The sequence below is a fragment of the Protopterus annectens genome, chromosome 4.part1 (assembly GCF_019279795.1).
Source record: "Protopterus annectens isolate FY-2018-M chromosome 4.part1, PAN1.0, whole genome shotgun sequence".
Taxonomy (NCBI): Eukaryota; Metazoa; Chordata; order Ceratodontiformes; family Protopteridae; genus Protopterus; species Protopterus annectens.
In genome coordinates, this window is record NC_056734.1 from 979,200,214 (window position 1) to 979,216,067 (window position 15,854).

General features: G+C 45.1%; 1 protein-coding gene across 1 annotated transcript in view; it reads left to right on the forward strand.

Annotated features, from left to right (window-relative positions):
* The window catches only part of NCL (nucleolin), a 584,816-nt gene extending 575,910 nt beyond the window's left edge, over nt 1-8,906 (forward strand). Inside the window, exon 8 of the mRNA XM_044070891.1 lies at nt 8,443-8,906. Within this exon, the coding sequence (XP_043926826.1) occupies nt 8,443-8,531 (89 nt within the window). The 3' untranslated portion in view covers nt 8,532-8,906. The remainder of the gene's footprint in view (nt 1-8,442) is intronic.
* Nucleotides 8,907-15,854: the final 6,948 nt, after the last annotated feature.

A 15,854-nucleotide genomic window follows, 5' to 3' on the forward strand; every position in this document is an offset into this window, starting at 1 on the left:
ACTTTTCTTGGTACCCAGAAAAGACTGCTCTTGGCATCCTATCCTGGACCTCTATGCTAAACACCTTTTTGGTAATCCCAAAATGCTAACACTTCAACTGCTTCCTATGCTAGGCAAAGATGCCTGGTTGGCAACCTTAGACTTAAAGGAAGCTTACCTGCACATTCCAATAAGGGAATCTTGCAGGAAATACCTACGCTTCAGGTCTGGCTCCATGCACAGTCAGTTCTCTGCACTTCCCTTTGGCTTATCTACTGCGCCCAGGGTATTCACAGTGTCTAGCTCCAGCTGTTGCATTTTGCAGGCAGATAAATATTCAAATATACACATACTTGGACGGTCTGATTCAGGCAGAAAGCCAGGACATGCTATTAAAGCATCTGGCATTTTTAAAGAAACTTCTAACCTCGCTGGGGTATACCATAAACGAAAAGAAATCTCTTGTACCCTGACAACAGATTGTATTCCTGGGAGCAAGCCTGAACACAACTTCCCAGATGGCTTACCTCACGCCAGAGAAACAAATTTGACAACCTACTTCACACTACTGGCCGCAAAGACTCTGCTATCTGCAAGGAAAATTTTGCAGGCCCCTGGGATTCATGACCTCTTGCATTCTACTAATTCCATATGCAAGACTGCATACGAGGAAACTACAATGGTATCTAAAAAGCCTATGGTGTCAACATTCTCAGTACCTGGAATCGATTCCTATCATTCCTTGTATAAAGACAGAGTTCCTTTGGTGGGCAGAGGCCTGCCACCATGACAAGGGGCTCCCTTTCAATCTGCCCTCTGCCACCCAAACCCTAACAAACTCATCAGACTATGCATTGGGTGCTCGCGTGGCAGGGCAGTGCATTCAGGGCAAATAAAACCAGAGTCAGATGCACCTGCATATCAATCAAAAAAATGTTAGCTGTACAAAATTCCCTGACAGCCTTCAAAGATCACATCCTTCCCGGACAATTATTGGTAAAGACAGAACACCCAGTTATGTGGTACATAAGCAGGGGGGAACCCACTTGTACCCTCTCTGCATACTAGCCATGGCTCTGTGGAACACAGCCTTGAGCTACCAAGTGCACCTACAAGCTCAATTCCTGCCAGCCAAGCTAAATTCACTGGCAGACTACCTAAGCAGAAGTCTCATGGACCCACATGAATGGAAACTGGAACCAAAAATATTCAACCTTTTGAGGAACAAATGGGGGAACCCAGAGATGGACCGGTTTGCCTCCCCCCATAACTACCAATTGGACAACTTCTACACAAGGATTCCCCACAGTTGAGCTTGGAAAGTGGATGGCCCTGTCCTTTACCTGGGAAAGCCTCTTTATGCCTTTCCCCCTCTGCCTCTCTTCAAGGTTCTGCTAAAGATCAAACAGGGCAAAGGACAATACTTATTGCACCAGACTGGCCTTGCCAGCACTGTTACCTTCTCTTGCGCCACATGATACTGCAGGATCCATGGCACCTACCTCAGACACCTTCCTTGCTGTCCCAGCAGGCAGGCCAGATTCTACACCCTCTGCTTCAAACCCTGAACCTTGCATTCTGGCTAATACCTTGAGTTCTCCAATATTGCCAACTTTCTGTCCCAATCCACAGAACAAGGGAGAGCAGATTTTGCATTCATTGGATGTACACAGACAACTTAGATTCTACTTGGACAGGACTAAATCTCAAAGAAAATCTGAACTGGTAGCATTTGCTGCAGGGGCAGAGGGGAAGGCTTTTTCAAAGCAAACCATTTCTAAATGGATAAGCCATTGTATTCATTTCTGTTATAAGCACCATGGAAAACCTATCCCCCAGGGGATCAGATCTCATTCCACCAAGGCTGCATCTACTTCAACAGCCTTTCTCAGAGGTGTTCCTACCAGGGATATTCTAGAAGCTGCTACCTGGAGTTCAGTTCCTACTTTCACCAAGCATTATCACTTACCAATTTTCATCTAAATCCAGAGCTGGTTTTGCCACTGCTGTTTTGCAGGGCCTTATAGCTAGTCCTAATGCTATAATAAATCCATCCTCCCAACCATAGCTTTGGGAATCTACCCAAATGTAATGACTGCAACAGTGAATACACTGAAACATCTACATTTATGGTAAGTGTACACAACTGTACTTTCTCTGCACTGCCCTTTGGCTTATCTACTGCGCCCAGGGTATTCACAAAGTGCCTAGCTGCAGTCGCTGCATTTTGCAGGCAAAGAAATGTTCAAATATGCCCATACCTGGATGATTGTCTAATTAAGGCAGAAAGCCAGGACATACTTTTGAATCATCTGGCATTTGTACAGAAGGTGCTAACTTGTCTAGGGTACACCATAAACGAAAATAAATCACACCTTGTACCCTGTCAGCAAATTATATTCCTGGGAGCAAGCTTGAACACAACTTCCCAGATGGCTTTCCTCACGCCAGAGAAGCAGATTCATTTGACAACTTCAAACTAATGGCCACCAAAACCCTGCTATCTGCAAGGCAAATACTGCAGGCCTTGGGGTTCATGGCCTCCTGCATTCTTCTAATTCCATATGCAAGACTGCATATGAGGAAACTACAGTGGTATCTAAAAAGCCTATGGTGTCAACATTCTCAGGATCTAGAAGCAATGATTCTCATCATACCTTGCCTACAGTTAGAGTTCCTTTTGGCAGAGGCCTGCCACCAAAACCAGGGACTACCATTCACTCTGCCGCCCAAACCCTAACAGATGCATCAGACTATGTATGGGTGGGCTCACCTGGCAGGGAAGTGCATTCAGAGCAAATGGAACCAAAGTCAAATGCACCTACATATCAATCAAAAAAATGTTAGCTGTACAGAATGCTCGGACAGCCTTCAAGGACCACATTCTTTCAGAACAATTAATGGTAACGGACAACATCACTTGTTATGTGGTACATAAACAAGCAGGGGGGTACCCATTCATATCCCCTCTGCAGACTAGCCATGGTTCTGTGGAACACAGCCTTGAGCCACCAAGTGCATCTACAGGCTCAAGTCCTGCCAGGAAAACTAAATACACTGGCAGACGAAATAAGCAGAAATCTCAAGGACCCACACGAGTAGAAACTGGAACCAAAGACTTTCAACATGTTGATAAATGGGGGAGCCCAGATATAGACATGTGACATGAAAGAGTATTTAAGGGCTGGGTTTGTAATGAAATTTGTTCTGATGAAGTCTCATGAAGGAGAAGAAAGCACTTAACCGTTACAATAAAGTTTGGCATTTATTTGCAACTCCTTTTGGATCACCTGATTTGGAGCTGTGAGCTGTTGTGGTTTGAAGGTTCTGAAGTTTCAGTTGTGGTGGTGGTGTCCAGATAGACATGTTTGCCTCCCTCCAGAACTACCAAGTGAACAAATTCTGCACAAGGACTCGCCACAAACAAGCTTGAAAAGTGGATGCCCTGTCCTTCAGCTGGGAAAATCTATCAGTTTATGCCTTTCCTCCTCTGCCTCTCCTCTCCAAAGTACTACTAAAGATTAAACAGGACAAACCAAGGGCTATACTGATTGCACCACACTGGCCACGCCAATACTGGTACACCCTCTTGCGCGCAGTGCATCACTGCTGGCTATATGGAATCTGCCTCAGACCCCTACCCTGCTGTCACCGCAGGAGGGCCAGATTCTGCATCCTCTGCTTCAAACCTTGAACCTGGCAGCCTGGCTAATTACCTAATCTTTGTTACCATCCCTCAGTAAACAAGTGTTGGATGTCATTTTGGAGGCAAGGAGGCCTAGTACTAGAAAATCTTAAGCTGAAAAATGGAAAAGATTCTGTGCCTGGAACCATACTCAAGGGATGGGTACAACAGCGCCCAATTTACCTCAGATTCTTCTATACTTAACTGAGATGCTTCACAAGGGCCTTTCCTTTTCTTCCATCAAAATTCATGCCTCAGCCATTTCAGCTTATTACAACACAGAACCACCCCTCTACTCTCATCCACTGCTCAAGCAGTTCCTCAGAGGGGCCAAAAGACCACCCAGGAGAGCCCCAACTCCAGCCTGGGACCTTAACTTTGTATTGGAAAAACTCACTACCTCCTTTTGAGCCAGCTGCAAGTGCAGAGTTAAAATTCCTTTCTTGGAAAACACCCTTCCTTTTAGCAATCACTTCAAAAAGGAGGGTGTCTGAATTACAGGCCTTCATGGCAGTGGAGCCTTTCATCATTTTTCATGCGGACAGGGTGTCCCTCAGGACCAATCCCTCCATGCACTAGGTAGTATCCAGTGTGGCTCTTAATCGGTCCATTCATTTGCCAACCTTTTCTAATCCACAGAACAACGGGGAACAGATACTGCACTCCTTAGATGTGCACAGACAACTTGGATTTTACTTGGACAGGACTAAACCTCAAAAATCTGAACTGCTGGTGGCATTTGCTGCAGGGGCAGAGGGCAAGGCCATTTCAAAGCAAACCATTTCTAAATGGATAGGCCATTGCATTCATTTCTGCTATAAGCACCATGGAAATCCTATCCCAAAGGGGATTAGACCACATTCAACCAGGGCTGCATCTACTTCTATAGCCTTTTTCAGAGGTGTCCCTACCAGGGACATCCTAGAAGCTGCTACCTGGAGTTCTGTACATACACCGTTTGTCAATTTTCTCTAAGTCCAGAGCTAGCTTTGCCACTGCAGTCTTGCAGGGCCTTGTAGCTGGTCCTAATGCTATCTAAATTTCTCCTCCCATCCTTAGCTTTGGGATTCTGGCGTTACTGTATTCACTGTTGCAGTCCTGGTTACCCTCCCTCCAGTCCCCTGACTTTTGGCTGTACCTCTATTCTTTGCTATGCTTAAAAGCTTTTTGGTGCATTTGCTTTTTTGTTATATATATATATATATATATATATATATATATATATATATATATATATATATAGGGGAGCACCTGACATCTGGGGCAAGAAAAACTGATGTAATGGTGTCTGCTGCATGCTTTATACCCCTGACTACCTGACGTCACGGAAGACGAGACAGCAACCGACGCAGGATCCAAGACTTTGATAATCAAGGCCGACTGAGGGTTATTGCAAGCAGATAACCCAAATGTTATGACTGCAACAGTGAATACACTAACGTCTACATTTATGTTAAGTGTAGATAACTGTACTTTCCTTTGCATCAGGGCGGGGAACAGGCACTTCCAATTCTCTACACTGCCCTTTGACTTATTTACTGCTTCCAGAGTTTTTACAAATTGCCTAGCTCCAGTCATTGCCTTTTGTAGGCAAAGAAACGTTCAAATTTACCCTTACTTGGGCAATTCTTATTCAGGCAAACTCTCCAGATCAACTTCTAAAGGATTTGGACTTTGTAAAGAGCCTTCTCACCTCTGGGCTACACAATCAACGCAAAGAAGTCAAAATTGGGGAGATTGTATTCCTGGGAGCGAGTCTGAACACAGCTGCCCAGATGGTATCCCTCCCTCAAGAGAAACAAATGGATCATTCGAATTACTTTAAGAATTTGGCAGGCATGACCCAGCTGTCTGCAAGGCAATTCCTGCAAGTCGTGGGATTCATGGCTTCATGTTTTCTGATTCCATATTCCAGACTGCATATGAGGAAAATACATTGGTACCTCAAAAACCTTTGGTGCCAAGGCACTCAGGATTTAGACTTGATTCTTCCTCTGATTCCCTGCCTGCAGATGGTCGTCTTTGGGCGACGGCCTGTCCACAGAACAAAGGCCTGCCTTTCTGTCCACCTCCTGCCTGCCAGACTCTCACCACAGATGCCTCTGGACTATGCTTGGAGAGTACATCTAGAGGGCAGATGCATTCAGGGGACTTGGAGCTATCAACAAGTTCATTTGCACATAAATCTGAAGGAATTGATGGCAGTCCAGCAGGCCTTGTTGGCTTTCAAGCATCTTCTCTCCTTGTACTGTGGTACATCAACAAGCAAGGTGGGACTCGCTCTTACCCCCTGTGCAGACAAAGCATGATACTGTGGTCCATGGCTGCTTCCATGGGCATTCATCTGATAGCTCAGTTTCTTCCAGGAAGGCTCAACACCTTGGCAGACTGGTTGAGCAGGCAGGTCCTGTATCCTCATGAGTGGCCATTAAAGACCATCTTCTGTCACATCAGGGATCATCATGAAGGTTGGAAAGTGGATGCTGTGTCCTTCCCCTGGGCACAGCTATTGATCTATGCATTCCCTCCTCTGCCTCTTCTTCCCAGAGTGCTGTTAAAGGTAAGGGACGAAAAACCAAGGGCCATCAATAGTGCTAGACTGGCCCAGGCAGCATTGGTATCCACTTGTTCGCAGTGTCTCCCAGTCTCAGCCTTGGCATCTTCCCCTGATACCAGTTCTCTTGGTTTGGGGGAGGGGGGGATACTGCATCCTCACCTTCAGACTCTGCATTTGGCAGCCTGGCTCATAATTTAAAACTTTCACAGGTAGTTAAAGTCCTTCGTGAGGCCAGGAGGCCTAGCACTAGGAAATCTTGTGCAGATAAGTGGAAAAGATTCTCCACTTGGATGCAGACTAGAGAAGACCCATCTCGACCTACTTTTCCACTTATTCTTGACTGTCTGGCAGGCTTGCTTAATGGTGGACTTTCCTTTCCACCTCAAGGTTCATGCTTCAGCTATTTCTGTTCATTGTTCTTTGAGCAACCCATTTTCTCTCTTCCCTTGATGAAACAGTTCCTCAGGGGAGCTAGCAATTTAAAGCCTCCCAGAAGAGCACCTGCTGCTCGGGATCTTAATTTTGTACTGGAGAAACTCTGCCTCCCTTTGAACCAGCTGCATCTGCAGATTTGAAGTTTCTCTCCTGGAAAACTGCCTTTCTCTTGGCCATTACTTCTAGAAGAGTGAGCTGCAGGCCATAGTGGCAGTACAGCCTTTTTATCACCTTCCATGTGGATCGTGTTTCTCTTCTAACTAATCCCTCTTTTATGCCTAAGGTGGTGTCTAGCCTGACTCTTAACCAGTCTATCCACCTGCCTACCTTCTTTCCTAAGCCTCAGAATAGAGGAGACAGGTTACTGCATTTCCTGGATGTGCATAGACAACTTAGATTTTACCTGGGCAGGACTAAACCTTTTTGAAAGTCAGATCATTCGTTGGTCAGTTTTGCTCCTGGAGCTCAGGGAAAGATATTTCTAAACAGACTATTTCTAAGTGGATTGCTCATTGTATTCACTTTCGTTACAGCACGGCAAGGTTCCTCCACAGAGTATTAGGACCCATTCTACTAGAGCAACCTCTACCTCAGCAGCTTTAAGAGGTATACCTACTAAGGACATCCGGGAAGCAGCTACCTGGACTTCTGTCCACACTTTCACTAAACATTACAATTTACCCTTGTTTTCTAAGTCCAGGGCTAGTTTTGCCACTGCAGTGTTGCAGGGCATCTTGACCAACCCTTAATCAGTGGGGTTTCTTCCTCCCTTTTGTTTTTTTCCTGGGCTGTGGGAATCAACCCATTTTGTAAGAACTGAAACACGAACATAGTACAATTGTGTACATTTACCATAAATGTAGATGTTATATTCACTGTTGCAATCCTTGCCCCCCACCCCCACCCCCTCTCCATCCCCCTTTTTTCCTAGGGCACAGACTGGATTTTTTCTTTTCCTGGTCTAACCTTTTGGGGGGCTCCTGACAGTTAAGTCAAGAAAAACTGAGGAAATTGCATTGGCTGCCTCCCTTTGTATCTGACGTCAGGCTTAAACTGAAGGCAGCCGACGTCATATACCAAGGACTCTGACTGTGGGCTACTATGAGCTAGATAAACCCATTTTTTAAGGACTGCAACAGTGAATACACTCATCTACATTTATGGTAAGTGTACACAACTGTACTTTCTGAATATGGTAGCGGTGAATGTAAGTGGATAATTTTTTTGTAAAAGGTTCTTTCCTGGGGGCATCCTACTGTTACTTGGACCTACTTCCCTTCATATTGTTTAAAGGCCTGCTGAAGTGTTGGATACCCAAGGTTTTTTAAGATGTCCTCTCTAAACCTCTTACTGAGGATCCTGGCTGCGTTTCTCATGCAGAAATTTGGGGGTTCTTATGGAGGTCTCATCTGTCTTAATGTGAAAGTGTGCATGTCTACACAGGAGATTTACTTGCTTGTTGCTTGAAATGCAGAAAGTCTGCATCAGAATTTTAATGTACTGTTTGGTATTCTGATGGTGTTTTCTACTGTTATGTTTTTTAAAACCGTATGCGGTCTATTTCCTTTTTTACTGGGTGCTTTTGAAGTTGTCAGTTTGAAATGTTCAAGTTTAACTGTCGTGGACTCTACAGTTTATGTAATTCACAAAGCTTAAGGTCTTTGAAGTTAAATAGAATGTGACTGGTGTTTGCTGACCATCATACTTCTGGTGCTGTGAAACATTACATTTGTAGATGTAAAACTTGCCAGTTGCATTACTGAAAGCACTTACTTTCATTTTGTAGGAAGAGGTGGCGGTGGAGGCTTTGGTGGCGGCTTTAGAGGAAGACATGACAATACACCCAGAGGAAAAAAGATAAAGTTTGGAGACTGAATTTTTCCTTTGGGGGAAACTCTTGGAATCTTAATTTTATTTTTATGTTCTTCCATGCGATGACATTGGTCTTATGGACATTCCTGACTGAGCTGCAATTCCCCATGTATCAGTAAAAGTGCGAACTTGCATAGGAATGCTTTTTGTCAGAAGCCTGACTTGGAATGTAGACCACTTTTTTCTCGAACTGCCGGGTGGGGAATGGACTTTATGGTGCAGTGCCACCTGTGAAATTGTCGGATGCAGTTTATAAATGTAATTCATTTTAAACCGAATTGTTTTCCTATATGAAATGTATGTAGTTTTCTGTATAAAAAGATTTTATCGTGGTTTTGAGAACTGTCTCAAGACAGATTAAAAGGACCTAAACCAGTATTTGACAGAATTGTGTAGTAGAAGTATCCATATTTGCTTTCTTTCATTTCATCCCAGTCTTGCTGTTGTATATAAATTTCATTGCTAATTGTATTGTTGCAGTGATAATTTTGTTTTTTGATGCAAGTGTAGTCTGACATCTCTTCTGATTTCTTAAAAGCTGAAAGCCTTTCCCCATAACTGGGCTGTTTCACGGGACATATCTCCCGTACCTGCAATGTAGGTGAGCATCTGCTCATATCTTTGTCTTCCGTTGTTAGTGTCATGGGTCCAGTATCTGTCCAGGTCTATAAAATTATGTCCATCTAGCAAAAGACAGTTAAGGTAACTCAGGATTAACATGACCACTCTCCTAGTAACTTCTAATGAACACAAGGGTATGGAGAGATGAGTGCTCCGTAAGAGGCCCAAATTGTTGCATACCCATGTGTATGAGGATTGCAGGCACCCTAATGTTTATGTACATCAGTCTTGATTTTAAGCTGTATCTAAAGTATAATCAAACAATGCTCTTGCTTTACTAACAAGGTCAGAAAGACAAAACATGGCATGTCTTCATGGTGATGGGAATTTGGCTTTATTGGCCTAAATGTTACCCATAAAGTCTTGAAGCAAAAAGTGATTAGCTTTCAGAAGTCCTGTAGCTGAAACACTGATACATCCGTAAGGTATGATAAGTGTCCAGCCAGGTTTCCAAAGCTTTCAGTCCCTCTTGTTGCGTCGAACGTGTGACAGAGGCAGGTAAGTGGGCCATAAAGGTGCCATCTGCATGCACCAGTCCTCTAAACTTTTCAGCCGCCAGCCATTGACCAGGTGATGTTCTTAGTGTTTCATTGTTGCAGTCATCACATTTGGGTTATCCCTGCCAGGGTAGCCCTCTGTTGGCTCGAATACCAGAGGCTTAGCATTATTGCGTCAGTTTCAGTCACTTCAGAACTGATGTCAGGTCATCAGTAGTATAAAGTAAGGCAGCCGACACCATTGCACCATTTGTATTGCCGTGGAGCCAGAAGCAGTTCGCATGAGTGCCGGTCGGCGGCTACCCGAGTTTCGTCTACAGATTTGAAGCTGAAGTCTTCTAAAGCTAAGTACCCTGTTGGGGATCCTTTTTTCTTGCACTAACCAATGTCAGAAAAAAGTTAACACTTGTCTCGCCTGTGGAAAGCAAATACCGCACAGACTTTCATTCTTCCTGTCACCCCTGCTGTCGCTTCTGTGCTTTGTTCAACGCCAGAACTATCAGTCATTGGGCCCTTATGTAGCTAGATATTTTCGCTTTCAGTCCTCTAACTCAGATATGGCTTCGGTAAGCCATCTGACAGCAGATCTTCCAAAAAAAATGTAAAGATAGAGAGAGACCGCACAGGTCCAAACCTACAGACACTTTCCGTTAAGCTAGTCAGTTCTCCGGTTCTCGGTGAGGCACTTTTGCATCCCCTGTTGCCTGTTTCTGTAGATTCGCAGGCTGCTACATAGACCCTTTCGGAGTCCGGTATGCCGCAAAGCTCGTTGACTAAGGATCCTGCAGATGTCCTTCAAGGATGCATCTGCAGTCCTTACAAATGGGTTGTCCTGTCAGGCAGCCCTTCGGTCGGCCGGATTCCAAAGTCTGGGTCTGGCCTCGGCTGGTGTCGCACTTCACCCGATGTCATAGCTGCAGCTTTTCGGGTATAAAGGCATCAGCCGACGCCATTTTCCTCCGTCTTTCTTGCCGCGTGGCGCCCGAAGCAGAAGCTGTTCGCAAGTGCCGGTCGGTCAGATCCAGAGATTACTACTACCGAATACTACTTCGAAGACTTCTAAAAAGCTAAGTACCCCGTTGGGGACTCTTTCTTGCCTCAGCCGATCTCAGAAAAAGTGAATAACTGTTTAACTTGTGGGAAACAAATACCTCATAAAGATTTCCACTCTTACTGCTTACCTTGTTTAGGCCCAGACCACGACGTAGCAGCTTGTTTAGCCTGTGCTTCTTTCAACCGACGGACGCTTAGACGTCGGTCGGAGTTTGCTGAACAGTTTTTCGCTCTGATTTCACAGACATTATGCCGTCGGATCCTCCGACTACACAAGTTGCTAAGAAACGCAAAGAAAAGGACCGACACTCGCGGTCCGCGGTTTCGGCTGAAACCGCGGTTAAGCAAACCGCGAGTGTCTCTGTTTCGGCCGAAACAGAGCAAGCGGTTCTAACTCCAGCCGAATCCATGCCTTCTACCGAGGCCTCTTCTAACCTGGTAGAATCGGCCTCTGAAATCCAACCTGCTGCTGTGGTTTCACAGGAATTATCGGACACCATTCCCTTGGATGTTTCAACCCCTGCACGTGGTGCTGCTAGGCCTCCTGCAGCCATGTCCATAAAGGCCTTTGCCAGGGCTAAAGCAGCCAAAACTTCTAAGTCTGTGCCTGTTAAGACCCCCTCTCACAGGCCCAGCTCCAGTTCCCAAATGCTTTCTCTGGCAGAGGATCTCATCTCTAATAAGGGGATCCCAACCTCATCCAGACAGGGCCTCTCAACCACCTCCAGAAAAAAGACCTAGAGCAGAGCCCCCTGAGCCAGTGTCCTCGGATGATTCTTCTGATGATTCAGACAATACAGACCATCCAGAGGCTCCTTTTTCTCCTTATGAAGACTCTGATGCTGAGGAGTCGATTCCTTCTGCCTCTCCACCTGAGGAATTTTCCTTTGGGGAAACCTTACATGCCATGAGGGAGCAATTTCAATGGCAGGGACACGATTTCTCAGATTCAAGGAAAAGGCTTAGGACCTTTTTGCATTTACCACAACATAGGCCTTTAGCTATACCTCCAGTTCTTTCTGTTGTAGATGATGCATTTAATGATGCTTGTACTGCTCCTGATACTTTACCTCCAGCCCCTGCTAAGCCCGATAGGTTCTACAGGGTCCCGTACACACATCACCATTTATACAAGGCTCCTTTTGCAGATCCCGAGACTATCTCCCAGGGGCCTAAAGCAGTAGCATCTACCTCTGTTAAAAATCCCCTCCCCTCTGAAAGGGAGTCCAGGTCCTTAGAGAGATGGGGTAAAAAAGTATACACCTCTGCTACTCTGTCAGCTAGGGCATTGAACTGTCAGTTTCATATGATCCAATACCAGGAGTTTATGCTTGATCAGTTAACTAAGAAACTGTCCTCTGATGACTCTTTAGATAAGAAATATGTTCTAGAAATGGTGCATAATATTCAGCAGGTTAGTAACCATTCTTTAAAATGCGGCTATGATGCACTGGAGGCTTCCTTTAGATCAGCCATGACTGGCACAGTTATCAGAAGGCATGCATGGTTGAAAGAACAGGTCTTGCCGGATCATGTTAAAGCAAAACTATTAGATGCTCCTATGGATAAGGTCAATTTATTTGGTTCTCCTGCTCAGCAGGTACTGAAGAAAATGGAAGAGAAGGCAAAATCTGTACAAACAGTGAAAGATTTCTTACAGGTTCAGCCTCCAAGGTTTAGCAGGAACTGGCCTTCCAAAAATTGGTCCTTTTCAGGCTCCTCTAAAGCACAGAGAGGCAGGAATAGGCGTTCAAGAGGCAGAAATCAATCTAGAGGTGGTGCCTACAGGGGACGCCAGTGGCAGGGTAACAACCAGCGAGGCACAGACACAACTATGACCACTGCAACAGGACAATCACAGTGACTTGGCTCTGGCACCGCCTACCAGGGAACAGATAGCAGCACCCTTAGGCGGAAAGCTAGCCTTATTTTCAAAAAACTGGCACTGCATCACAAGAGACAAGTGGATTTTGCAAACTGTAGACCAAGGCTACAGGTTTTATTTCCAAACTTTACCAGGAAAAAGAGGAATGCCAAACCTACCACCAAATCAAAAGACAGAAGCTCTAAAACAAATGGCTCAATTAGCAAGAATGAGAGCTGTGGAAAGGGTACCATCTATGGAACAAGGAAAGGGATTTTACTCCAGACTCTTCCTGGTATCAAGAAAAGAGAAAAATTGGAGGCCTATTCTCGACTTGTCCGCTTTAAACACATTCCTCATTGTTCCAAAATTCAAAATGCTGACCCTACAGCAGCTTCTTCCCATGCTGGGCAAGGAGTCTTGGCTGGTGACTCTAGATCTCAAGGAGGCATACCTGCACGTCCCCATACGACCAAATTGCAGAAGATACCTCAGATTTCTTGCAGGATCAGAGCATTATCAATTCTCAGCATTGCCCTTTGGCTTATCTACTGCGCCCAGAGTGTTCACGAAATGCCTGGCATCAGTAATCGCTCATTGCAGGCTTCAGGGAATCCAAATTTATCCATACCTGGACGACTGCCTGATACAAGCGGACAACAAAAACAAGCTAACAGAAGACTTACAAAGAGTCATTTACTTGCTACAAGCCCTGGGATATACAGTCAATATAAAAAAGTCAAGGCTGATACCTTCCCAAAGAATAACCTTCTTAGGTGCAGAATTGGACACAACAAAACGGATGGCATTCCTAACTGCAGAAAAACAAGAACAACTTCCTCTCTACTTCTTGGCATTAACAAAGCAGAACCAACTAACAGCAAGAAAAGTACTGCAAGCCCTGGGCTTCATGGCATCCTGCATAATCCTGGTCCCTCATGCCAGACTGCATATGAGAAAGCTACAGTGGTACCTGAAGAATTTATGGTCTCAACACAGGCACAGCCTAGAAACCAAAATACCACTAATCCCATGCCTGAAACAAGAGTTCCTATGGTGGGCTCAGGCTTGTCAGTCAAACACAGGTTTGCCCTTCCACAGCATTCAACCAAGCCAAACCATCACAACGGACGCCTCAGACATTGGTTGGGGGGCCCACATGCTGGACAAGTGCATACAAGGCTTATGGACTCAAGATCAGCTGCACCTGCACATAAATCTAAAGGAAATGATGGCAGTAAAACTGGCAATCCAGAATTTCAGACCATTCCTCCAAGAAGGGCAGTTGATGATGAGGACAGACAACACCACAGTCATGTGGTACATCAACAAACAGGGAGGCACACATTCATACCCTCTATGCCGGATGGCACTGGACCTATGGAATATGGCTCTGAGCTACAACATTCAGTTACAAGCAATTTTTGTACCGGGAAAAGAAAACATCCTAGCAGACATATTAAGCAGAACTACCACGGATGCTCACGAATGGATGCTACACCCGGACATCTTCAAGGCCATCACATGGAAATGGGGACTACCACAAATAGACTTATTTGCATCCCCACTCGATCACCAGCTCAAAAAATTCTGCACAGGGACGTACCACCCACTTGCTTGGAAGGTGGACTCTCTATCCTTCAGTTGGAAAAGCCTGACAGCATATGCATTCCCACCTCTTCCTTTGATGCACAAGGTGCTATTGAAAATCAAAGAGGAACGTCCAATGATCATTCTGATAGCTCCAGACTGGCCAAGACAACATTGGTACCCATTACTGAGGAGCATGTCTCTGGGACAAATGTGGACACTACCCCCTGATCCCATTGCTGTTAACACAGAACGGCTACAACACCCTGCATCCAAACCTGAAAACTCTGCAGCTGACTGCCTGGAACATTACATAAGAGCAACTAACCCAAATTTATCCCAAAGGGTTAAAGACATTATCCTTGAGGCCCGCAGACCTTCAACAAGAAGGAATTATGCAGGAAAATGGAAAAGATTTCTCATTTGGAGTACTGAAAAGGGAAAAGATGTGTCAAAGGTAAACATAGCCAACATCCTGGAGTACTTGGCAGAGCTCTTCCATACAGGCCTGTCCTATTCCTCCATCAAGATACATGCATCAGCTATTTCTGCAGAATACAGCTTGGATCCCCCTGTCTTCTCGCATCCTCTACTCAGGCAGTTTCTGAGAGGAATTAAAAATGTAAAACCTCCTAGGAAACCACCATTGCCAGCATGGGACTTGAACTTTGAGCTAGAGAAATTGACACTTCCTCCTTTCGAACCAGCAGCAACAGCAGAACTACAACACCTATCTTGGAAGACTGCTTTCCTGCTGGCAATTACCTCAGCAAGAAGGGTTTCTGAGCTACAGGCTTTAATGGCAGTACAACCCTTCCTGATCTTCCATCAAGACAGTGTCCATGAGAACAAATCCTACATTTATGCCTAAGGTGGTATCCAGAGTGTCTTTAAACCAGGCTATCCACCTACCTACATTCTTCCCCAATCCACAGAGCAGGGGGGAAATACTGTTGCATACTTTGGATGTACATAGACAGTTGCGCTACTACCTGGACAGAACCAAGGGCAATAGAAAAACTGACCAGCTTCTGGTAGCATATGCAACAGGAAGGGAAGGAAAAGCAATTTCAAAACGGACAATCTCCAAGTGGATAGGGAATTGCATCAGATTTTGTTACTCCTACCATGGAAAGCAAGCTCCACAGAACATCAGGCCTCATTCTACAAGGGCTACAGCCACTACCACAGCTTTCTTACGAGGAGTGGCTACCAAGGACATTATAGAGGCTGCTACTTGGACCTCCGTGCATACTAGATCCCGAGCAGGGTTTGCCACTGCTGTTTTGCAAGGGATCCTAACTACACCATAATTTCTTCTTCCTCCTCCCCTAGTTTGGCTATGGTATTCTACCCATTTGTAAGGACTGCAGATGCATCCTTGAAGGACATAGTACAGTTTTGTACCTACCATAAATGTAGATGTCTGAATAGGAATGCATCTGCAGTCAGGATTACCCACCCTACGTCCCCTTTGAGGTATTCCTAGGGTATTTGCCCATCTAATAGCTAGCTGGGGGGATCTCTTATGGTGTATTTGTTTGTATATATGTAGATGCATGCTTATTTTTTGTGTTTGCCTTCTACTATTTGGTAACATTGGCATTTATCCAAAATTTAGCTATCCAAGAGGGCAACTGGCATCTGGGGCAAGAAACAGAGGAAAATGGCGTCTGCTGATGCCTTTATACCCGAAAAGCT